Here is a 26,272-nt window from a genome sequence, read left to right on the forward strand (position 1 = left end):
TGTGTGTGTGTGTGTGTTTGTGTCAGTTGTTATCCAGGATAGAGGAAATGAAAGCTCAGACTGAGCCCTGGGGCTTTCTGAACTGTCCTAGTGTCCTTCTCATGCTTATGCATGTTTGTGTGTGTGAACTGGTGAGTCTGCTCCCAAGAATAAGTTTATGAGAAAACACAGAAGTTAATACTGAAAATGAACACACGCAGAGACAGATATCCATGTAGTTTATGCACACAGAGTGAGGAAGTGATTGAATCTCAGCTTTAATTGTGAAATATTGGGCAGAGCTGTCACCCGCTTCCCTTTTTTTTCGTATTTGCTTGTGGCCGCTGCCTACTTGTAGTGAATCAGAGGGCATCATGCACCGTTTTGAACTGTCCTTCTATGGCTTGATAATAGCGTCGTACATCGTGGATACAAATAGAGACATCTTACCATGCGTTTAGTGGCATCAACTGCTTCTGAGTCTTGTAATGTGACGTATTTGCAAGGAACAATCATTATTTAGTCATCCAGTGGTCTACCTAAATGTAACTTCTCTGTCTTTGTTGCTCAAAGTTCACAGAGTGAAGATCGTGTTGGTTTGTTGTTCAGGCTCAATGAGGCTCGGTTTGAGAGTGTGTGTGTGTGTGTGTGTGTAATTTCCTGGTTGTCCCCCAGCAACCCCTCAGCTCTAATCACAGGAAGTTTAGAGGAAGTTATCTGGTCTCTGTTACACACACACACACACACACACACACACACACACCCCTGCCTCTACCCACACTTTCACACTCGTTGAAGAAATGGTAGTGAGGAGCGAATAAAAGGGTAAAAAGCGGCAAAAGAGAAGGGGAGGAGACAAGTGTTCAGGTGTGATAGTCTTTTTTTTTTCCCTTTTCCATGTGGCGCTCTCTTTTCTTTGTGAAGTGTGACGAGCCTCTTTCTACACCACCTTGTCTCATTCTTTCATCTTCTCCTCTTGGCTCTGCCCTTCTGTTTGATGCATCTGCCACTCTTCAGCATTCACTGGCTGCTCTCTGTCACTGCCTCAGATATCTGGAAAGTCTCGTTGGGGAGGAAAAAGTGGAAAGGTGTAAAAGCCTGGTTTAAAAAAAGCTGGATTGATCTGAATTTGAATCTTTGTGCTGTCTCAGTTTCTCCGGCTCCACGGGATATTCTTTCTAAAAGTCCACACATTCAGAGGGGGAACAGTGGAGCTTTGGAACGGCGTGTCTCCGCTGTGTTTGGGACCATGTGTGTTTTTTTTTTGGGTTCCTTCTCTGCCTGAACGTAAACTTGGTTTCATAGTAAATCAGTTCCAATCTGACTCCATCTTTCTGTCATGGAGCGCAGCCACAGACCATCAGAGCGCCTATAAATAAGGTATAAATCATACCTTGTGTGTCCTTCGGGTGTTTGAATCTGAAAGAGCGGAGCGGTCGTGTTTACGTGAAGCCGTTATTAAAAAATCTGTGCAGTGTGATGCTGTGGGCTAATCTATGAATCATATTCATATTTCCCAGGCTTGTGGTTTTGACATCACCTGAGACGTTTTCTCTCCTCTCCTTTCCTCCCTCAGATGCTTTCAAGCAAAACTCTTTTGATGAGGCATTTGGTGGATGACCTTTAATTATTTAGCAAACACCGTTTGATGCACTTTTTGCTCATGTGTGCTCTGCATCATACTGTCAAGCTGCGCTCTGAAGGCCTCAATTTAATACTTCTATGTAGGTATGAAATATCCTTCTTTCATGTTTAAAGGATTCAGTTTCAACCTATTTCACCAGAAAATTCGGCCCAATGCACCAAATGATACATTTCCTACTGAAATTGAGAATCTTAAGTTTCTTTGCCCAGACACACAACAGTAAGCGGGATTGGACCGTGTAACATACAGAAAATGAGTTGATTTCATCTCTTTTGTCAGAAATTAAGCATTTCCCCAAGTCTACTGTGAGTAAATGAAACTTTTAAACTGGTTTAAAAATTAATTGAAATACAGAATGTATTTATATTTCATTTTTCACCTGAAAAAGCCTTTAACGTGACGCGTTTTTTAACTTTTAACATAGCTAATTAGCATGAGCAAGCTCGTGGGAAAATAAGATGTTATTACCTTATATTACATGTGCTGTTATGGAAGATATTTACGGCCCTTTATGTCACACAAACACAGCAAGCTTGAATAAAAGATGGCTAAACCTGTCCTCATTTCAACTGCGTACATCTCACCTAAAAGCCAGGCTAACATACCAGTGGAGTCCCTGCAGCGATGAGGCAATCCTCCTGTTCCCCGCCCATTGCTGTCTCGTGATCCTTCTCAGGCGTGCACACGTTCGGGAGTTGTACTAAATCTTCACAATCTCTCTTTTCTAAAACACTCTGTCGACACCTGTGGCGATCAGCGGCGGTGGCGGCAGCGCCTCGAACCCCGTCCAGATGCAGAGGAAGAGGTGGCTAACGCAGGTAAACGGCTCAAAGAGCTGGACAACCTGCATCTGGACAGTTAAACCGACTTTAAATCCTTTTAAAGTCAGCGGGAAGAGTGTGAGCTCAGTCTTCTCGTGGCTTCACTTTCACAGCAACGTTTAGGCCTAGTAAAAAAAAATAGAGAGATGCATCTTACCTCTGAGCCTATCTTGCGCCACCAGGCTCGTATAAAAGCGAGAGATAATGTCTTATTTAGAAATGCTTTTTGTCATTTCAACAGTTACTTGATCAAAGGCGATTAAACTGAATTAAAGTTAAATTTTAATTATTGATTTTTACAGCTCGGAGCTGCTTGTTTTCCTTTGACGCTCATTGGAAGACTTTTGATGGGGCATTCGTCTATGCTTTAATGACTTTGGGCTTTTTTTAATTGGTCCTATTACAAAAAATTTTGTTTTATTATTACAGTTGTGCATTTATTTTCTCAATCTCTGCTGGAGCATTGTGTGTGTGTGTGTGTGTGTGTGTTTGTTATCGTGTCTCCATCTTGAACAAATTGTTTCTATTTCTCTATATTTGAACTAAAGCTATTGATCTCCACCAAACTCACAAATCGCAGTTCTCTTTGTTGACTGGCGTTTTTTTCCCCTTCATGTCCATTTCGGTCCCTCTCACGGCCCGACTCTGTCTCCTGGCAGCCACTCGACAGTAATTAATTGCACACACTCCTCGCGGTCTGTAACTATGTGCGCCTTTTCCGCTCACGTGTGAAACTCGGCCTCTTGCGGCGGATGATATTTCACGCGCAGAAAAACACGCGCGACGCAGATCGCCGCCGACCAAAGTTTGTCCGTCACAAAGGTGGTCACGGTGACATCATCGCCGATGATGGGGAGGAATCACACAGAAAGATCCGTTTAAAAGGAGCTTTCTAAGACATGACCACACACACATGGTATGCTCCCCACACACATGCACACACAGACAGAGTATGCTCTAAGGACCATAGCAGGGGAGCTGTGTCTGTATATGAGTGTGTGTGTGTGTGTGTGTGTGTGTGTAAGTTAAAATCCAGACAGCCATTCCAGAGGCCAGACTATTGAGTCTTATAAACTCTCAGGTCACAGATTATTGAAATAGCAGAGGAGATATACAGTGTTCGCTTGTGTGTGCGCGAGTGTATTCTGTTTCATTATTTCACTTAAGAATAAAAAAAAACCGGCAAAACGACCCAGAAATCCAAGCAGATGTGAACACACGACCTTTCTGTGCATGAAGTTAAGTGTATAACTGTTGGTGATTTGAACTGAACGAAATAACACAGGTGTGTGTGTGTGTGAGGGTTTTTTTTTGGATGCAGATGTGTGTCCCTGCATGTGTGGAGGCCATAATGCTGATTTATTTCAGCGCCGTTTAGGATCCTGTTGGGGAAAATGAACCACCAACGTTTTGGCAGGTATCTGATTGTAATAATGAGCGTTCACAGGACTCATTGTTTTGGTGAAAGTCTTTCACTCTGACCTGCTAACCTCAACATATTTGCAGAGGAACAAGTGAACAGCCTAATGTGTTCATCCGGATTCCTCCAGAAAGGAGCGAGTAACCTGTTTTTATGGAGCTCTCGCCCACCTGTGAGACGTATTTATCGAAATGATTTTTTATAGACTGTGGGGCGTTCGTGCTTTCATATTTGCCTGCTCAGGTGAACAAAAAAAGTGTGTGTCATGCTGAGTGAGTCATACTGATAAAAGTTTCCTGACTGAGTTGGGCTTCATCTCTTTTCGGCTGTGTGTGTGTTGTTAATTGAGCTTGAAAGCTCTAATCCAGACCTCGTTGTGTTTCATTTTATGGACCGGTTGAAGGTATTTGGCGACAAATGTGCTCTGTTTTGTCAGTCGCTTGTGAGGCGTGCTCGAACAAACGTTTTAATCCCAAAATGCTCCAGCTTGTGCAGTTTGCCGCTCGCGTTTTGCTTGCGTTGGGAACCTGTGTTCTGCTTTGACTCCTTCGAGGGTTAGACTGCCCTCCTACAGAGCATTAGACACACACAGTGCAGCGCTTCCCAGGCCCTGTCTGGTGCAGTAATCCAAAGTAGTTATTCGAGGTCAGACTCGGCTAATAGACTTTTAATAAAGTCTTTGAGATGGGGTGGGGGCTGGGCTTGTTCCCCACCTTCTGAACGGATAAGGTAGTGTTTGTGGGGTCTGTGCAGTGTGTTTCGTGATCTTTGTTTCCTTTTGCGCCTGTGACAGATCATTTGAGCGTGACTCTAAATGATAAAGATGTATTTATGTTGGGGCTGGTCCTGTTGACAATTCAAAGCGCCTCACGGCATTTGCCACAGGAGAGACGGCTAATGGTGCGTGCAGACCCCAGAAGCCGGAGACCGAACCGTTTCGGTGCGTCTTTCCATGGGTCAACCCAGCTCTCGCTATTTGTGGAAGTTTTATGAATAAACTTTTTAAATGTTTTCCACAAAAACCCAATGGGGGAAGGCTTGAATGGACTTTCTGCTGTTCGTGAGAACCGCCGGCAGAATCCTAAGTAATTTGGTTGTAAATTTTTCAGAATTCGCTTCCCTTCATCGGTGCCTGTCGGTCATTTGGAACGATGAAAACCAGTTTGTTTTAGAAGCCTAAAGCGCACACCGACGCACGTGTTCGGAAAAGGGCAGAAGTCAAGAGAGGAGAGAGGAGGAGAGTGAGAAGGCAGCCATAAGGGAGGGAAACAGATAATTAATCGAAAGATTGTTGGATGAAAGATGAACAGATAGTGAGAGGAGTGGAGGACTTTGTTGGGTTCACAGTGTGGGATGGTGTGTGTGTGTGTGTGTGTGTGTGTGAGTGACGAAGAGGTGGGAGGGTGGCTCATAATGAGAGAGAGGTATTGAAATATGAACCTCTGATTAAATTTGACATTTAAGATGACATATTTTGCATGCTCTTACCCCATTACAAATGAGTCCTGCACTCTTTAAGAGTGTGTCTGCATGTGAGTCAGTGTGTGTCAGTATGCGTATGTGTGTGATTTACTTGATGCATGGCAGGGGTGGATTGGGCCCCTGCTACAGACCAGATGATCCGTGTGTGTGTGTGTGTGTGTGTGTGCTTGCAGGTAGGGATTCTGGCATTGATTAGGGGCCTACCAGTCAACTAAAAGCGTCCAGTCTTGAAATGGCAGGTGGAGTCCGTTTCCTCCTTCTGTTTCTTTCTAGTGCCCCCTCCCTACCTTCAATTAGACTCCTGCCTCTGTAAAATCAATTCCAAGTTCTAACTAGCAACCCACAAAAACAGGAATCCTCTGTCCGCCAACTTTCCCTCTCCTATCCCACACAGTCAATCACTGTCAGTGGCTTATTTGTCTGTAATGTCGTCTAAATCTTTGGAAGCGAACGTCTGAGATGACGGTTTTATTGTTTCCGACAGCCTGGGACGTCACCGTTGGCTGTGGAATCGGTTTACGTCCACCAGCCATAACGTCGCGGGTCGTTGGAGGAACGATCAACTGGAATTCTGACCAGATTTTTGTCTCCAGTGTTGCACAACTTAGGCCCAAAATGGGCTCGAAATCAACAGTGAACAGTGATTTTGTGGGTTCAACGTTAACTTTGAAGATTGATGTTGTGTTGTCAGTGTAACGCTCCACTCATAGTACACTTCAGGCGTTTAAGTTGATGATAGTCAAGTCCTCCACTTCATAGAAGAATGCTTATTATCAAGTGGAGCTTATCTGCTTTCTGTTTCTTGCCATTTCCCCTCCTCGTGAGCTCACTTCCTTTCCACCTATTTCTGTCCATCCACTCTCAAAGACAAACTTTCTTTCTAAAGAGAAAAAAAGAAAACAGATATATTTGTTTTTTTCTGTCTAAAACTTCCCCTTTCAGCTTCTGCCCTCTTTGTCCTCATCTCCCCCTCGTGAAGGCAGTGTTCGGATGTTTATTCTACTTAGTCGTCTTCTCACTTCTCTCTACGCTTAATCTTTCTCCTCGTCGCTGTTTTGCCCCCCTCATCCATGAATGGAACTCTTTAAAATCTTAAGAAAGTTGAAATACGACAAAAAGAGATGGCACCACAAGAAAAAGACGAGAAAAACGGCGAGTATTGAGAGGATAGCATGAACTGGCAGGAGGACACAAGAAGGAACAGAAAGGAAAGCTCTTTCTGTTCAACGAGACCTGGCCCGAACCATTATTTTTTCACGTGTTGCACATTAATCCAGTGTTTATGAAAGACGGAGATGCCAACTGCAGCTGTCCCACGGGGAGGGGGAGAGCAGCGATATCTGGAGGCAGCAGAAGCGTGTGGATGTGTTGAGAGTCAGTATCAAAGCCATCCATTACTGTGACTCAATAATATGCATTTAGAGAATTAGCTTGGAGTCACTGGGTGAAGTGATGGAGATGTACGAGTAATCAGTTTTTCTCCATTAGTGGCATCTAACATTGTTCTCTAAATGAGAAAAAAACCTCCTTTGGTTTCTTATAAGACACATGAACGTAATGAGAAGCTGTTTTTACTCAGTTTGAGTCACATGCTTTTTTTAAGTGATTAGTTTCATGGATAGATATTATCCAGCTCAATTCTGATTTATACAGCTTCCGCTCAAAAAAAAGAAAGTAATGTGAGAGCTTCTTACACAGAGAGAAAGCCAGAATTGACATTTTCAGAAAGAACTTGGCGACTGTGGAGGGGAAAAAACTGGAGCAAACCTCGAGAGTCAGGGAGAGTAGGAGCCTACCTCCACCTGGTTTGGGCGGTTCACGAAGAAAAGCGAGAGAGAAAGAACTGCAACAAACAACAAACACGGCACACGGTGGTTTCCCAGTAGCTCCAGATGCAGAAACCTCCCACCGTCGAGCAATCTGAAAGCAGCACCGGTTCATTTTGCTCTGATATTTCACACAATCGATGGTAAAGTTGCCTCACAGGAATATTCGGAATGTCTGATCTGAGGTTTAACGTGATTTGCACCTCTGCCAGCAGCTGTAAAAACTGTTGCTGGGACAACAAAACCTTTTCACGCTTCTACTTGATGCTTGATTTCGACAGTGGGATCAGATTTGCATAAAAACCCGTCAGCATAGTAAAATGAAATCCCTCAAAACAGGGCCCCCAACTTACCACGTTCACTGATGTATACCCCGCCGCTGCCGGATCTTTCCGCAGCTGTCTTGGGACGATTATTGGCATTTTCAGATAAAAGCCTCATTGGCGTCGGGGGCTAATTGTAGTTGATGGAAATGATTAGCTGTCACATTTGTCTTCGCTGTGGTATTGAGGCCATTGTGGTGTGTATAGGGGCTAATTGTAGCTAGTAGCAGAAGTTGTTATGCAGCATGTTGTAGTGGGTTGCACCTAATTGTAGTTGATAGTAATGGTTCCAGTCTGTGTATACAGCCTGAAGCACACAAAGGCTGCACTGCGACATTGAGGAACAGACGTACAGATGCATACACTCCAAAACACATTGTGCCACTTTTTAACACATTTTGCCTCCCGCCCTCATGCAAGTGCATCCTAACTATGCCGAAGAAAAAGGGCTCCTATTGCAAATAGATGTCGTATGACAGTAAGATTCTTACCACTTCCTGTTGTATTGATTTCACGCGCCACTAAAATCATTCACAAACCTAATTATTACCGTCATTTTTGCTTTTATGAACTTTTCAGAGTCCCTACTGCAGTCACACGGGGCAGATGGAAAGACATTTAGGTCAGTCTGTGCTTCTTAGGTCGGGATTTCAGCTTCATCGCTTTACCACAACGATCTGTAGTTTTCCACTGTGTGTGTGTGTGTGTGTGTGTGTGTGTGTGTAAGTGAATGATGAATTCTGACTGGGTGTGGTGAACATCAGATGAGATTTTCCTCTGCTCCCTGTACTCACTCCCTGCTACGCACACACATGTGAAGCGGGTGCCAGGGCTGGTCTAGGCGTGGGCCCTCGCAGACATAAATTGCTTTATTTTAATAGTTGTATGGTGGAGAGAAAGAGGGGAGAGAAAATTGTAAAATACTACAAAGACCATGGAGAGAAAATTGAATTCAACAGCGGCAGCAGCTCTTGCTCTCTTTGCGCCTTTTTTCTTTTCCCTTTCTAATCCTCTTGACAACATTACAAGGCTGTTTAAATACGGCCCCCTTTTAATCTGTTTATGTGAATCTGCATGTGTTTGTTTATGGTCATCTTGATTGCCGGCTGATTCGAGTGCATTCCCTTTAACTTATATTCTTCAGTAGAGCCGGTAACTGCGTGTTCTTTCTCTCCTGCTGAACATGTTTGCAGCTCACTATCAGCAAATAACAACCAGGTTTTGGCTACCACAGAGATTCTCTCAGCTTTTGCACACATGCTATCTTTCCTGCAGGTGGATCATCAAACGTGCATTACTCTCACCCAATGAAACTCACGCACATTCACCCCCCCCCCCCCATGTTGCATTGATCTAAAAGTGATCAGTTTTGGCGTCTATCAGGCGTCTGTTGGGCTCGACTGTGTTTACGAGCCAAGGCGCACACGCATTCAAACGCAGAATATGGGTCATCGGGTTGACTGTGTTTACGACCGAATATGAACCGAGCGACCACAAATAAACACGCTCGCACTCGCGCGTGCACAGGCCCTCACAAAAAGCACATGCAGCTTCTCCCTGTCACGACTGTTGTGAACAGTGCAACCACAATTGTTCTCTTTTCGAACAAAAGAGAGATTATGGTTTAACATGAAACACATGGGTGGTTATTTGATGGCTTTGCAAAGTGATTATAAGGACGGGGGAGGGGGGGAGTGTTGGGAGAAGGGGAACGAAATGGGGAGGGCGAGAGCAGAAGAAAAACAAATTATTGACGGAATTGCTTGAATGATTGTAACAGTTGTTCTTGGTTGTGAAAGAGGGTCGATGGAGCAGATGAAACGAGTGCATTTTACCACCATCATAAGTGAGCGAGGAACTCAAGAAAAGGACGAGGAGTTGAGATGTTTAAAGAAGATAAGCAGGTGGAGGGCGAGTAAAATGAGGTATGGAATGAGAGAGAAAAGCGGAGGGAAAGAGAAGAAAAGTAAAGAGAAGAAACCAAGAAAGGAGGTTAAGCAGATGGAGAGAGAGAGAGATGAGAAAGGGGGGAGTTTGAGAGCTAGAAAATGAATGAAAGGCAAAGGAAAGAGATCCGAAAATAAGAGAAATTTGGACTGCTGGAGGGGATGAATTGCCGTCTGCAGTCTCCCCTCATCCATCTTTCTGATATGGGGTGTTCGGTTTGATGTGGTATTGAGTTGGCCATTCTCCCTGTCCCCCCCCCCCCCCACCCCCCCCCCCCCCCCCTCCACCCCACCCCCCACCCCCGCCCTCACTGTCTCAATCTCTCTGATATGGTTTTTGTTTTGATGTGGTCACGTGCTGAAGATTCTCACGGATGGTTTTCATAGATAAAAAGATTCCCTCCCTCGTTTGAGGGGGAAAAATGGCACGACGGGTATGCATGGGATGGAACGTCCAAATCCTGCATACCTCCTGAAATGTCTCTCACGGCTGACAGGATTCTCATTTGTTACGTCTGTTTTTTGGGGCTTTTATGGGATTTGTGGTGGAGAATCATCGCAGCTTTCAACTTTCAGAGTTTGTAAATAGAAACAAAGCTGTCCTGTGACAGAGTGCACATTGTTTTCTGAAAACTGAACTGTATGTTTGTGTGTATTTTACAGCTCTGAGGACACCTTGCATGTTTTGGTGTCTTCTTTCCTCCAGTTTCTCTTCATGCAAAAATGAAACTAAACACAGTAATGTAAAGATCAACCGAAGAAAAGTCAAAGTCTCTTGTCACCTTTTCAGAGATGGTACGGAAGAAGAATCCCCCTATCCGGAGTGTGGGAGGTGAGGAGGAGGAGGAAGAAGAGGGGAGGAGGCCAACAGGAGAAGAAGAAGAGGAAGGAGAGGAGGATGAGAGAGTGGGAGCAGAGGCCGACCGAATAAACCGACCCTCCGAACCAGAAGCCTCTGAGCGCATCAGAGATGAGGAGGAGGAGGGAGAAAGCGAGTGCATCTCCTCTTCTGTCTCCCCCTCATCCGTCGGTGATCGCTACAGTAATGAGGAGCGAGGGGGGAGGAGGGGAGGAGGAGAGAGGGCAAAACCATTAGGAGCAGCGTCGGCCGAGAGGACTGAGAGTCAGTCGGAGCCTGAGGACGGGGAGAAGGGAGTAGAGGAGGGCGAGAGGAGCCACAGAGACAGACGGGAGGCAGATCATCTCAGTCCACCTCTCCCCTCTGCTCCCTTCCTCCTACGCGGACAGGAAGGAGGGGAGGAGTCGACAACTGACACACCTCCGCTGCCCTCCAGCCCTTCTCCCAAACTCCAGGACTTCAAGTGCAATGTGTGCGGTTACGGTTACTATGGGAACGACCCCGCTGACCTAGTGAAGCACTTTAGGAAGTATCACCTGGGTCTGCACAACCGCACACGACAGGATGCTGCCCTCGACACACACATCCTGGCCCTCCACAACATGGCTCCCCAACACACAAATCTAGGTAACGAGCCGTCTGTTTAACGCGGGTTTTGACTTGTTTTGGGGCTTATTAAACTATAAAGTTATCAATCCACCCATAGCTATACTCTCCCAGGTCAGAGGCAGTAGTGTTCACAGTCACTGATCAAGCTTATAGTGAGCAAAAGCATGGAGAAACTAGAGTAGTTATTTGGTTCAGACTCAGATTCTCCCTTCTTATGATGAAAGGTAAGGCTGTTCTTCAGAATCAGGGTTACTTGCAACAACAGTTTGTAGATGGTTGATCCAACAGTTTTCCAGCATGTTCTGCCTTAGGTACCTTTAGCTGTCTTCGTCGATGTATTCCTGTCGGTCTGAGCCCTTCTTGTTTCTCTGATATCAGACTTACAGGCAGGGCAGGGACAGAGGAGCCAAACCAAAGAGCTGGGGAAGACGAGACCCGACGCACAGAATCAGCAGCACAGGACAGTCATGATGAACGGAACTTATGATGTTCAGGTAGGTGCTGGTCAAGAGATGCAGATCCAGAGCTTTAAGATATGCGTTTGTGCTTAAGTCCTCTCTTTTTACCAAGCCAGTTTGATCATTACACCAGTGCACGGCAGAAAAACTTTACTGACTAAGAAAATGCGAGCACACAAAAGAGAGGTCAAACTGCCAACCGAGCGATTTAGAAAACTGAATAAAGTTATCGATAATTGGCTTCCTGAAAGCAAGGCCTGAAAGGTGAAATGGAAACTGACCGGCTCTTAGCATCTTTTTGGTACCTCATCAGCTCTTTAAACTATGTTATATACGAACAAGGGAAGGAGGGAAGAAAGGGTGAAGAAAGAATTATAAGAACTATATTCAGTGGGTCAGCACAACTGCTAGAAACTCAAAATCCCGCAGCACCTTTGAGGGAATACCTTACAAACAGAGGCTGCTGTCTTTTTATGATACAAGCTACACTGTTGGCTGGATCTTGTCATAAAACTGGTGCTTTCATAGGGATGTTTGTCGTCGTAATGGCACTCGGCTGGATTTTTGTGTCTGAATTAGCTCCCTCTGGACGCAGGGAGCATGCATTTCAGATGGGGAACTTTTTGGGATAGTATCTTCCGTTTCCACATCAGCGGGTGGAAAGGAAGTGCAAGTGTTCTTTTTGATAATATCAAAAGTTTTAGTCGGGAAAACAGCACTCGCATTTTGAGGATTTACTCTCATAATATCTTAAAATATGAGGACTTAGAAAATACACTAAATATTCATCAGTTGCATTTGTGAAATATGTGAAGCTTTTTAACTGAGGAACCAAGCAGTGGCGATTATTTTGCTGTCCTCGCCGTTTCAAGCTATTCCCAGCTAACAGAAATCGAACTGGACTCCATTCACGGGGCATCATGAAGCAGTGTGACGTCGTCTCATCAGAAATGTTGGGATCGGTATCAACTGGAAACCTTGATCTAAAGCGAGCTACGGCAGATTTAGCTCACTGTAATTATGAAGCTGTGAGTTTGAGAGTAATTTAGTGAGCAGGTCTGTGTGTTGTTTGGGCAAAGTGCTGCAGGTTCTAAAATGTCATAGACTGACAGATGGAGTGACACAGAAAGGGAGACGAGCAGGACGCCTGGAGAACAGGTGTCAACGCCACGCAACACCGTCTGCTTCCTAAATCCCTCAAACGCACACATGCATCATGTCATCTCTGTTAGAATGATAAATGCCTGATTGGTGTCAGTGCTTTGCGGATCGCTCGCATTGTAATTTCGTAAGAAGGACGAGGATCTGGTTGGAAAATGTAGGTTAATGATGGGCATGTGGCAGATTTTCAGCTAATTCCCTCTACAAGATAAATGTTACCTTCCTTTGTAATCATATAGCAGCACAGCACATTAAGTAGCTGCCTGTAATTTTCACATGTGGTCTGGACGTCAACAGATTAGCCAATCAATCAGGGTCTGGAAATGTCCTCAGTAATTGGGCTGCACTTTAAATCAGGGGGTCCCAATCAGTGAAATCAACTGCTGTAGACTAGGCCCGGGGGGGGGGGAGAAAACACGCAACACCCTCACTCAACATTGATTTGCTTTTTCAGCTGAAGCATCAGACAGAACCTTTAACAGGTTGATGGAACGCGTGTTTTTTTTTTTTTGTTGGAATCCCATCCAGACTTTTTTAAGCCGTCTGACTTTGAATATGAACGTTACTATTAACACCTGTTTTTTTTTTTTTGTATCCAGCATCAGAAAGGATGGTTTTCCTTTTAAATGACTTTGAAATCTCCAAAAGGTGCAGGCAAACATACTCGTCAAATACTCAACAATCCACAAATAGTTTTTCCTTTAGTTTGAATTTAACGTCAACTTTCAATCTCCAAAATTGTTATTTAACTAAACACCTGTCAACTTGTGCTGTGGGTATATTTTCAGTTTATTTAAAAAATAAACTCTTTAATCATCATAAAGTCATTTCCTTGATTGTCTTTTTGTACGTCGGGGCTATTCCGGTTTGAGCAACATCTGGATCTGATCTTGGATTAGGTTTAGGCAACGGGAACAGAAACTGGAAGGTTTTGTATGAAAGGTTTAAACGAGGCGATTTAATAAACGTATGTGTGAGGAATAGTCAAGTAGCTTCATTTCATTTAAACCAGCTGTAAGTCGTATAATGGCCACGGAAACACACGTACCCATAGTAGTCAAGAGCAACACAAGAGTCAGAAATAGAAAATCCAGTGGGCTTAAACAGTCACGATGAAGAAAAAGTGAAAGTATTAAAAAAAAAGAAAAACTCGAATGAAAGGACTCTCTATTCTCTCCATCCCTCGCTTCATTTTTCTGTCTCCCGCCCACGTTTTGGAAAATTCCATGTTGTCATTTGCTGAGACGAGATTCCCCGTCAGCCAATGAGATCCTGGAAAAAGAAAAAAGAAAATCTCAAGGAGGAGAGGAGTAGGGAAAGGATGAGATGAGGAGAGGCAGGGCCAGGGATGGAGGAGGAAAGAAAGGAGAGAGTGAGAGGCAGAGTAGTTCTAATCAACTGCTCGGAAGTGTAATGAAACAGTTCTCAGAAATATTAACTTCCCTTTCGTCTGTTTGCTCTCCGTTTCTTCTCTTTATCTCTCCTTCCACTTCTCTGCTCTGCTCCTTTTGACTGTGTTGAATTTTTTTTCCAATTGGCTTTTCAATCGCCGCGCACCTTTTTCCTCTCCCCACTTCTCTTTCTGGACTGACACACTTCCCTCAACTTGTCCTGTTTTAGTCCTTCCCCTCTCGCCTTTCGCTTTTGCTCAGTGAAACGAGTTGCCCTTTGCTTTTTAGCCTTCGTCTCGGCAGAGAACCGTCAGACGTACAGATGACTCATTTAAACTTCGGGATTTATTCTCGTCAGAGTTGCTCCGTTTTTTCTCGTTCCAACTTTTTGTCATGAATACGGTACGTTTCCTGCTCCTTCTGAAGCTTCCGTTTTTTTTTAAAGGATTTCTCCGCTTGTTTTGGTACTTTTTAAATGAAGACTTAAAATGTTGAATCCAGCTGCCTTGCGAGATAGAAAACATCAAAGGATTTCCAAGATGTCGAATATTTATTCATTTATTTATGCAATTTCTTATTTACATTTTTTTTTCTTTACATTTTTTGGGGCACTCGTGGCCTTAATTTGAAATTAGGTGTACAGGATGGGGGGGGGCAAGGCCGGGACCTGCCAGCTGCATCGAGCAGCAACCACAGCCTCTGTACACGGGACGCCTGCTCAACCAGTTGAGCTATATGTTTCCAATCTTTACACTGGGCTTCTTTTTTCCATCTCTTCACACGTTTGCTAAAGTTGAACAGATGAGTGTTGCTCTGACCTTGTGCCTCTCGTCAAAGAGAAATATCTGCAGTCTTCTTGTGCATTTTGTTCAGCTGCAAGTTCTTTAGTGCTGCGAGTTACAGAGCATCACGACCTGAATAATAAGAATAAACTGATTTATTCTTTGATGCCCTCCTTCCCCATCTGGTAGAGCATATTTTTCTTGTTGAAATCTGTGGAAATAAACCAACTTAAACCGTCTTTCCCACTCGGTCTATGTATGTAATGCTAAAAGAAGACATATGTTATGCCATTACTCTTTCAAACGTTAATCCTTGGATATAAAGCGTTGTCCCAGCCCTTTAAAATCTGCCTGTCAAATAACTCTTGCATAAGGAAAATAGAAATCATTGCCTTTACATATAGTTTTTCTTAGATACTCCTTTTGCATACTAGTTACAGCACAGAAATGTCACTTTTCTTTCACATTCTATTGTATTTCTTACATTAGTAACCAGCCTTAGCAGCTCAGTGAGGGATGTTGTCATAAAGATCCAGCAGAGTATGCTCCCTCCCACCATATGTCAGCGATGTTTGCTAATTCAGTTTGTTGCTTTGCACTTTTCTTCTCCTCACCAGGTGACGTTGGGCGGCACTCTAATTGGAATTGGCCGCAAGACTTCAGATTGCCAGGGGAACACTAAGTACTTCCGCTGCAAATTCTGCAACTTCACGTACATGGGCAGCAACTCGTTGGAACTTGAGCAGCATTTCTTGTCCTCGCACCCCAACAAAGTCAAAACTCCCCCAACCACACCCTCGCTGGCCAACAATAATGTGGCGACGCACGACAACCAGTTGAAGGGGAGAAGTCAAATCTTAGACGGGGCCGAGCGAGTGGCGGTGAGAGCCGAGGACGACTCCCTGGCCGGGTACTTCATCCCCGTCAGAGCGTGCTCGGATCCACTGGGCTGGGCGGGGGAGGCCGGCGGAGGAGCCGTGCAGACGTATTATTGGTGTAAATTCTGTAGCTGGAGCTGCGAGTGGTCCGGGGGTCCCGCAAAGCTTTTAGAGCACTATGAACAGAGACACAGAATGAGCGGCGCCGTGAGCCCCAACAGTTCTACTCCCGCCGGGACGGACAGAGAGAGGGAAAGGGAAGGAAGAAGAGATGGAGGAGAACGAGAGCACGTGACATCGAAAAGTCGCAAAGACCAGCTGTCCAACCCATCCAGCACCAGCCAAGGTACCGGAAAGGGAGAAATTGTAGTGAAACGTGGTCGTACGTCGTATTAAACGCTGTCTGGCAGCCACAGGAGAGCAAGATTAATATAGCTGTAGAATGCTGCTTCATCCTTTTCTCTCTTTTTATTCCCCAAACACTGTGATACTACTTCAAACATTATATACAAATCACCCCATTCGAATTTCTACATTTTGGTTTAGACCCATGGTGTTTTATGTACTCTCTCTCTCTTTTTTTTCTGCTCCTAGGAGACCCAAACAACAGTGACTCAGAAGCAGTAGTGACCAGCTACAACTGTCAGCTGTGCGACTTCCGCTACTCGATGGCCCACAGTGCAGATGTGATCGTGGTGGCTCCGTTGCTGCTGCACTACCAGCACAACCACTCCATTCACCGCTGCTGCATTCAGCACTGCATGTACTGTCCTCAGGGCCTCTGTCAGCCAAACAAACACCTGGGGGAGGTGAGATTAATGAATTATCGAAATGGTAATTTGTGTGTCGTTTTGGTGCTTACTTGGCAATTAGTGGGAGGGTAAAAAAAAAAAAAAAAAAAAGGGCTTTTTGCAAGCACATGAAAATATAATGTAATATATGAACGAGTGTAAAGTTAATTGTTCCAATTTCCTGCTTAATTAAAATTCCCTCGCTTCCCCCAATCTACCCACACACGCTCTCTGCCCTCCTTTATGCCAGCTGCCAAACAGTCCCGTTGCAGCTGCTAAAAATGCAGAAAGGATGTTTTAACAATTTAGACTTTTGTTAATAATGCACATTTAATCTGGTGTCGCTGACTTCCCCTTCATCATATAGACACTTTATTTCCACTAATAAATAAAGCATGCAAACATCCAAAGCGCTGTTTGACTCAACGCCGTGTCATTTGTCTCAATAGGTCTCCCATCCGTTTGCTTGTCGGAAGTCCACCTGCTCTAAATGCTGTTCAAAGTTTCCTCAGTCCACCAAACAGCAGGATGCCATCAGTTCAAAACCTGCCGGCACCACCTCACCCAGTGTGACCCCTCCTAACCCGAGAGGTGACCCCGGTGTGATTTCTGGTTCCACCTTTCACCCCTCTAACCCTGCACATCCTGTTGTCACACAAGGTATTTGAAGGCATAGGTCACCGCGCAGCAAATTAATAACACATGGCGTTAATTTCTTTCAAACATGTGCATTTAGCCGTCGGCCAACCTACTACTTCACCCAACCTTTGAAACGTCTCCCTGCCTCTCTTAATCTCTCTCTTCTGGTTTGTTTTTGCTTCCCCCAGGTGTCACCCACTTGTGTGACCAGTGTGCGTTTGCCACCACTGACATCGACGTGTTGCTGCAACATTACGAAAGCTGTCACACTCTGATCAACCTTAAGGGGGCTCCCCCACACGTCAAGGCCGAGGAGGAAGCTGGGGGGGAGAGGGATGGAGGGAGGGGCGGCGCAGAGGAGAGGGAGTACTCATGTACGAAGTGTCACTTCATCACAGAAGTGGAAGAAGAGATTTTTAGACACTACAGGTGAGTGGGAGTTTGAAAATGAACTGATTTCTTGTCTAACTGGAAGATTAGCATCAGAGTGGCTCATTTAGTTGTTCACTGTCTCTGAAAGCAGTAGTTTTCTGACTGTGCCATGCGTTTCCAGTCAGTTGCATGGATCTGAGTCTCATCCAAAGAGGTAACTTTTCAGTTGGAGTCGGTGACTTAATGTTCAGGAATAAAAAGCAGCTGCTGAAGAATATTCCATTTTAAAGTCAACAGGTTAATCAAATATTTCTAGTTCTTTGATGCCCTGTAATTATTTTCTCTCTTTTTTTTAACTTTCAACCATTGAGGAATTGTTTACACTTTGAACACTTGTAGATGTCATTTTGACATTCATGGCTGGAGGCCACAAAGCCTTGATAACATGTTTGTCAGCGATGAGCTTTTTCTAAAATAATCAAATAGCTGCAGTAGCAGTACTTCCACACTGTGTTCTGTGAAATCAACACATGGACTTCTTGGCCTGTAATTTTCTGTGGGCCACATGCTGACATGTGTTGGTCTCGCATAAAGCTTTTCTCTACAGCATATGCTGGGAGAAGCGGAATACGAGGCCCCTTTGAAATGCACTTCGCCGAAGTCTCCAAAACAGCAATGAGCTTCACTGGTTTTCTCTATTTTGTCCAGATGCAAATGAACTGGGTTTCTGTTGACTCTCTCTGGAACTTCACCCATCTCAGTTAGTCATTTTTGTTACTCTCCGGTGTCACGGAGTAAGACTCTGTTCACGCTCGATTCGGTCACAAGCGAATAGTTTGTTTTTCCACACCTCGCATTCGAATGCATTCGCTGGCGGTGGTCCTCCAGTTGGATTGATGGCTGAAGCCCCGGCACTTCTGTGTGTTGAAGTGCTCTTCGCTGAACCCTGCATAGGCATCGGAGGGCTCATGTGTGTCATTGTAAAGTTAAAGTGCTGCGTATATATACAGTACATATGTATAGAATAAGAAATGCTGCAGGAGTGAGTGTGTGTGGGTGATTGAGAGATGCATCTTGAAGCACTTCACAGAACCTAGATAAGGTTAAAAAGGCACCATTTACCATTAACTCCACATGCGTCTGGAGCATTCACTCCTCGCTCCATATGCAAATAAATGCTGACATTATTACCATTTGCAAAGGCCTGATTCACAGGTCCAGTCGTGTGCAGGTCCAGTTTTTCAAACCAAACATCCCCAAACCTCAGTTGACTACTGGAGCCAAGCCATTGCCTGCAAGCCATGCCTGGGGCCAAACCAATAAGTGATATCCTGATTAAATAAATAAGTTACACGGTCATTCCCCTTAAAGTGCAGTATGATGCACTGATAAACTGATACAGTTGGCCAGCAGTCGAGGGAATCAAACGTGGTGCAGAACTCATTGCTAAGTCATTGTTGCTCAGGATACAATTGCGTTCCCTCTGGTGAAAAGTGACGTCCTGATGAGGTCCGAGTGACGAAATCTGCATCTCAGGTGCATTCACACCTGACTAACAGCTGTCCATGAAAGTAAAATCAGGTGAGCTCACGAATGGAAACGATCGTGTACAGTTTGTGTGTGCGGTTACCTGCTTAGAAAGTCATAAGCCTGCTTTCACAGATCTCTCTAAGTCAGAACAGGCCAGACGAGGCTCCAGAGCCAATTTGTTGTCGACACAGACAGACAGAGAAACGCACACACATGTTCTCTGGCGTTTCAATGACAGAGCCAGCAAATGATAGAGAAAGCTCGAGTGAATTAGGGTGGGAAAGTCAGAGGAGTGGTGTGAGAAAGCTGGGGCTGAATACGTCATAGATCCAGAGAGAGATACACAGAGCTTGAGGTAGTTGTGTGACATATTTTTCACTATTTCAGAATTCTGATCTGGACGGCAGATCTGAAATGCTTCTTGATGTGTGCTCATTACCAAACTCACACACAGAAGTTTTCTGTCCTGCCCACACAACAGACTGACAAGAGTCCTTTTTGCAGGATCTCTGCCACAAATGAGTAAAAGATTTAAAAAGCTTGCATCATTTGAGGGTGAAAACATGGAGTCGATGATGGAGGAACAGAGAGCAAGGGTTGGGATGGAGTGAAGGAGGCTTAGAAAAGATGAATGGAAGGGAGACAGAAACTGAAAGTCAAGAGAGGGAACCAGTGGAGAGAATAGGGAGAGGGGGTGACAAAGCAGAGTTTGGAGTGGATTTAACAGTCCACTCACGTTCTTAACAAAATCTAAGCTCTGAATCTCAGAGCTGAAATCAAATAAAAGTAAAATGAAGCCAGAAACTTTCACACTACCAGTACAATTGGCCCGAGCTTAAAGGGATTCCGAAGTTCTCAGCAACAAAATATAGAATTTAATTACATGATGTTCAGAGTAAAGGACCGTGGTGTAATGGAGAAAGAAAAGTCACGAGCTAAAATGCTTTTAACACCTACACGCTCTTACTCACCAACTCGTCTCGGACAGTTTGTGCTGACTCAGACTGTGCATCAGTGTAACTGCACGATGTTAAAGCTCTTTGAGAGGAATAACAATGTGTTATTCTGCGTGTGCAAACACGGCCACACCCATCGGTTACACTTTCAGAAGTGCTCCGTGTGAGGGGATGCCCCGCTCTGTTTTCAATTCTCACACACTCGGTGAGCGTGAATGTGTGTGTGAGGTCTGCAGTGACCCTTAGGATGTGACGGCCGTGACCCCAAACAAAGACCGTCCATCTGACGCACTTTCTTTTTTTTTTAGTAAAGGCAGGGTTGAAGGAGACGAGGAAGCTGCTCTATGTTAGGCGTCGCTATGCAGATGTGCAGCTCCTGTGCAGATGTGTTTGTCCTGGTTTTCACAGAAGTCGTCACAATAAAAAGAACACTTCAACACGTGGGACGCAAACAAAACGTGAAGCCGTGGCGGTCTTTATTCTTTATGCAAAAAGAGGTCTCGGTACATTCTTACGCGCCGCAGTTTCTCGACTTGGTGTAAAGCGGTGTAGAATTTAACTGGAGGTGGGAATGAATTAACCTGGACGGCGCATCTCTTTTTAAAACCCTCGCTTTGCAGTTCTCCACTTTGTTTTTCAAAGGATTACCTCTGACTGTTTAGATGCTTATTTGCAAATCCCTTCGAAAGAAGAGAAAGAAAAAAAAACTGAACAAATGGAGAATAAAAACAGAACAGGTGAGAGCAACAGCGTCTTTTTGAAGGTTCGCGCAAAGCACCCCAAGCCTTCAAACTGCTTTGATGTCTTTTTTTTTTCTTCTTCTTTAAAGTTAATTATTTAATGCTTCAAACCTCAATATAGTATCCTTCTCCTTGAGGGGAGGGGGGCAGTGAAAAAGATGCTGCTGTTGACAGTGTTCGGGGGAAAGTTGGCCTGAAACACTTCATGTTGATGCAAAGTTCATTTATCATAAACGTGTGTAGAGAGGTGACGGAGCAAGGAAGTGAGCGAACGAGTGTGTGTGTGTCTGCTGATGACAGACAGAAGCCTCTTTGTCTTTGTTCTACATCTGGAGACAATTTTAGTCAGCTAGACTCAAGGTAGACTTCTTCCTTTTACCATTTGCTGTGGATTTTTAGACCTCTCAGATGCCTCTGGAAGCATGTAAAAATAAACCTGTGTATTGTTTGCCTTATGTGCCATATTTCTGGGTGTATTCTTTTTTAGTTGCTATTAGAAACCACCATAAGAAGAAGTACTGCATGTACAATACGTGCAGATTGTTGCTGTTGGATTACGGTTCTCTCAGAGTGAAAGCACAGAGCAAATCAATGTGGCAACATCAGCCAAAATGACTGTCTTGACAAGGGAACATGATTTATTCCCATGCTAACATGCTTGCAAGTTGCATCATTCCCCCGTGGGATAAATAATTTTTTTCATTTCCTTGCAAAACATTTGTAAAAACCACTTCAAATCTCACTTTTACAGTGAATATAAATACTGCGATAATCCCAATAAGGGTGTTAACAGGCAGTTTTATAATTCAGTTAAACTCCGACATCATGTATGTTGCAGCTTCTTGTTAGTGTTGTTCTTATAATGGAAATGGAAATTAGTTGCCCTCCAAAGGCCACTGTAAACACCCGTCCAAGTTTATGTTGTAGATGGTTTATTGATTTTGCTTGTTGGCCCGCACAAGAAGCACCACAACTTCTTTCCCGGGCCAGGAAAAAGCTCTCATGTCGTGTCCTGGATATATGGCCGTTCAGGGCCTTGCCAACAGGAAATGAAGGTGGTTTGTTGATGGGGGATTCAGTGCTTGTCATTCAGATTCATTTATGTTCCTCGCCTTTTTTTAAGCAATTCGCTGTGATGTGGCCGAACACTGAGTCAGTGTTTGTTCACGAGCTCTGTGAAACCGTATACCTGAGCGGTCACAGGGAATCAAGCTGAGTATTGCACTTTTCACTGTCAGGCTAAGGAAATGAGTGCCTTCTACGTTTTAAATGAACACGTGTAAAGACGAGCTAAGTAATGCCTTAAAGTGGAAATTAAACATAGTTATGTCTTGAGTGCTGCTTCCAGTCACATCAGTGTTTCTGTTATGACTTCAGGGTGACTCATTTGGAGTTGAGATGACTCCCAGTGATGGGATGTATTTTACAAAAAGTCACGGGACCAGTATGACTCACAACATTATGAGATTATTTATGTTTGCGCGTTTTAGCGCTACACTGTGAGTCAAATTCAGCTTTCCTGATTGAAAAATAATTCCCTTTTTTCCTCTTTGCAGGCGTGTCCACGCATGCTGCCGTTGTCGACACTGTGACTTCACAGCTCCTGATTCGTCAGCCCTCCTCGACCATTTTAACTCCGCCCACTGCCACGACTCCTCTCCCTCATTAGGCTCGTTGCCCACTTCACTGACACCTTCGCTGACGCTCTCGGCCAATGGCTGCTCAGCTCCTTCCACCTTAGCCATTAAGGAAGAGAGCAAGGGGGACATACGCCTTCTCTACTCCCTCGCGCCGCCTGAGGGACGATTGGCAGAAGGGGGCAGGGAGGAGGCAGGCGGGTTGGTAAAAAGTGAGGGACGTGAGGAGAAAGAAAGAGAACTGGGGAAGGGCTGGGTTCTTGGGGAGACGAGGGGACCCGGTGAAAGAGGGGGCGAGCAGGCCCACGGTTTACTCTGGGTGCCCAAGGAGCGAATGGGACCTGAAAGAGGAGCAGGAAGTGGGAGTCCCTCTCTTTTCCCCTCCCCCCTCTCACTGTCTTTTGTTTCAGCCAATCATGATGCCTCACAGCAGAAAAGAGGCGTGGCCTCACCTAGCATGGTTTACCTGGGGGACACCAAGTCGTTTTTGGGAGATACCAAGCTGTATGGAGGAGGGAGGCAAGGAGGAACTGCTACGGGTGGAGGAGGAGGAGGGGAGAAGCAGAGCCAGATCCCCCCTCAGCAGTACACAGGCGGAGGAGGAGGTGGGAGTGGAGGCGGAGGAGGAGCACAGGATGGGAAAGGAGGAGCCACGAAAGAGGAGTCCCAATCCCTGTTGCGGGTAAGAAGAACATGTGCACGCACTTCTATTTGCCTTCATTTCATAGTGATCTCTTTTTCTCTTGTAGCCACAACTCTCTCTCCTTTTCTGTGAATGAAGCCTTTTGTGCCCTGTTTCTATATCCAGATACAACCTGCTGAGAGCATTAGTTGAGTGCCTCTATTAAAACGCTTTCATCTTCAAATCATCTTTCCTTTGAATCAGATGAGAGGATTAGATCTCATGCAGTGAGCTGCTACAATGAAATCTGTTATTCCTTCATGATATTTAGAGGGTTTATGCAAATTTAGCCCTTGCTAGCAAATGGCGTTCAAGTGTCTCCTCATGCATGTGTGTGAGTATGGTTCCATGACATAATTTCCCTTCCCACAGCTGCATTCGTCTGTCTTTTTTTTTTTTTTTTTTAATATCCAATATTAACTCGCAACACTGAGAAACTTGCTTGTTGTTCTGGCAACAAGGAGGTAAACTGACAGTTCCCATGGCAACCACTTGTCACTCAGTTCTCTCACCCTACTTTGTGGACCATAGTGCTTTTCACCTCGCAGTGATGTCATGGACTGGCAGGAAAAGGCTGTGGTTCGCCGGTGCCACAGAGCTTATTTGCTATGATCACATTCGATCAGAATAGACTCAACAGTGCCCTTGTGTGTGTGTGTGTGTGCGTGTGTGTGGGTTCAGGGGACTGACATGGGTCTATGTAAGTGGTAATACTGAGCGTGAGAGCGGCGTTGCTTGGGTGTGGACACACATATCGATACACGAGTTGAGTCTATGGCGTCTTTGCACATGTTATGGTGTTGGCAGTATCTTGGCTGACTGGACAGGGTTGGGGCAGTAAGAGGCTTTCTCATTTCTTTGGGTGAGGCTATATTATAGCTGACAGTGGGAAACTGATGAAATAGAAAGTAGGATTGCAATAAGGATGCCTGGAGAAAGGTAAAGATAAGCGTCTTTTTGAAAGTTTTAACCCTTTATTTTAATTTGCTAGTTAAAAGAAGTTCTGCACATACATCTCTGGGTGTATAGATCCAACAGAATGGTCGAGTAGAGGTGGAAGCTGCTGTTTACGCAACCATTTCTGTGTAAAGATGCTTGATTTAGTATAGGAGACATCACTGGGCATTGGTGCTGATGAGACTTTATCCAGACTTTCTGCCTTGATGCTGAGAAATGTCAGCTTGTTGTGAGGGCAACGAGCCTTGTGTTTAAAACCGGTGCTCGCCTGACCCCGTGCACCGTCCTGTTTTTATGGATCTAAAGTGAGTGCGAAATGAAGTGCAGACACACAAGGCAGAAATACCGCCTCAGTTCCTCCCATAAAAGACCCTGAAAAGAATACAGAGGAATATGCTCCTCGCGTGTCCTATTGTCCAGTCTACCATGGCAAATCCTGCTGCCACAGTGGAGAGAAACAATCAAAAACTGATGGAGTTGCGGAGTCACTCTGACAGTTAATGTAGTCGGCTCAGAGAAAGAAAAAAGTTGCTCAATTTGAACAGCAACAAAAAAGAAAGAGGTGTTCGGACATTAGAGCGGATGTAAAGAAGGCACAGGAAAGTACACAACGAGAGCTTGTTTGTTCCAGACTGTTTTAAGAGCTCTTGATCTTCTGAACTGGCTCATATGCTGTGGCCATCTTCTCCAGCCAGTAGATCTCTCAGCACACGTTCTCTCTGTTCAGCAGCGCGTGAACCGCCCATCGTTTGTGGAATAGGCGCCATTTACGCATCCATTTAAAGGGCATAGCTAATTGCCTACACCTTTTTGACTTAATTACACATCATCCATAGGATCATTTACCCCAAATAAGTGTCTTATTAAGTGTGCATTCGGCACCTGTCAAGGAGTTTTCTCCTCCGGGGAGATGGATCCGTGGGCCTCTCCTCCCGTGCGTCATTAATGAAAGCCTCTGCGCCTCGGCAACTGTGCAGTTCCCGAAACTCCACAATATGTGCATGCCACAGGAACAGGGAGGCCTGTCCACTTTACCGGCGATTGGCGGTTGTGGCAAACTGAGACAGCGTGCCAGCTGTTGGAAATGATTTTCCGTGCGCTCAGTGAGCCAAGTTATGGACATTGTGGACAGAATAGCATTTGCTATTCATTAAGTTATAAATGATAGTGCCAGATTTTTTTTTTTCTTTTTTCTGGTGTTTAACTTAATTGTCTTAAATGATCAAACTGGTTGTGTGTCTGCTTACGAAATTAGCGTTTTTCTTGGCTATAGCACAGCAGCTGGGGTGGAAAACGTCATGTTGGAGAACAACAACGCGCCATCTCCTCTGTAGAAATGTAACGGTGTCACACCAGGCTGTGGACCAGCTTAGCCTGTCAGCACGCTAACTTCGGTGTATAATCCAGGCACACAGATCGCTGTGTCCGTGCCCCGTGTTATCAAACACTGACAATAACTTTTTTAATGACAAAACAGGGTCTGTTTATTAATTATTAATCTTGCCATGAGTTACTAAGACAGACTCACCAGCAGATCAGTTAAGGTGGAAGCTCATGCATCACATGACCACAAGGGTTCATGCTAATTGTTTACAGCAGCTGGATCTTTTTGTTTCTTCCCAATTTACCCCACATCTTAAGATGCCAATATTGTCGATGAATTACGTGCTGCACATATGCTGAAGTGCCTGGTGCTTAAATATTTAAGATGTCTTTCACCCTTTTTTAACAACAGGGTATTTTATTTTCTTTTTTCAGTTTCCATGGCATGCACTGTCATACAAACAAATACACCGCACACAGGCTGGGGTTGACTCATCACTGGGCAGGGCCAGGGAGAGGCACTAATGCAAAGCATCATCTTAAACAGCTTAGTGCGCAAGTGCACACGCACGCTGTTTGTTGTGACACACACACACACACACACACTCGCACGGACAAACATTCAGCTTGATTCAAATGAGGCCTTTCAGGGCTGCGGCTGATGGAAATAGAAACCGACTCTTTGTAAATGACGTGTGACGGGAGGATGCAGTTAGCACAGAGGAAGTAAAAGATTTAAAAGAGACAAAAAGCAAGTGCACCGTCGTATTTAATCTCCACCTGGGTGCACCTCTGTGTGTGTGTGTGTTGCTCTGGACGCGTTTCTCTCATCCTCTCTCATGTTGTCTATTCTCCGCATCGATCTGTCTCTCCCCTTCCTGTTTCATTCTTTGTCTTTTGTTTCCCCTTTTTTTTTTTTTTCCTCCAACAAAGGGCAACTTACCCGCTACACACATAACATGCACGCCCATCTGTACACATGAAGGATCTGAGTTCTTAGTATGCTGGTATGCGATGTGTTTGGCTTTGCAGGAAGGAGAGAACATTATCCTTTGAAAGGCCTGA

At 44.8% G+C, this 26,272-nt stretch overlaps 1 protein-coding gene across 1 annotated transcript in view; it reads left to right on the forward strand.

The window, feature by feature from the left end:
• trps1 (trichorhinophalangeal syndrome I) overlaps positions 1-26,272 on the forward strand; it is a 104,030-nt gene that overhangs the window by 36,067 nt on the left and 41,691 nt on the right. Inside the window, exons 3-9 of the mRNA XM_072370166.1 lie at positions 10,233-10,928; positions 11,289-11,404; positions 15,320-15,926; positions 16,175-16,389; positions 16,821-17,031; positions 17,199-17,439; positions 22,165-22,927. Coding sequence (XP_072226267.1) covers positions 10,233-10,928; positions 11,289-11,404; positions 15,320-15,926; positions 16,175-16,389; positions 16,821-17,031; positions 17,199-17,439; positions 22,165-22,927 — 2,849 coding nt within the window. The remainder of the gene's footprint in view (positions 1-10,232; positions 10,929-11,288; positions 11,405-15,319; positions 15,927-16,174; positions 16,390-16,820; positions 17,032-17,198; positions 17,440-22,164; positions 22,928-26,272) is intronic.

Source organism: Leuresthes tenuis, unplaced genomic scaffold (genome assembly GCF_036924035.1).
Source record: "Leuresthes tenuis unplaced genomic scaffold, fLeuTen1.0.hap1 SCAF_18, whole genome shotgun sequence".
Classification (NCBI taxonomy): Eukaryota; Metazoa; Chordata; class Actinopteri; order Atheriniformes; family Atherinopsidae; genus Leuresthes; species Leuresthes tenuis.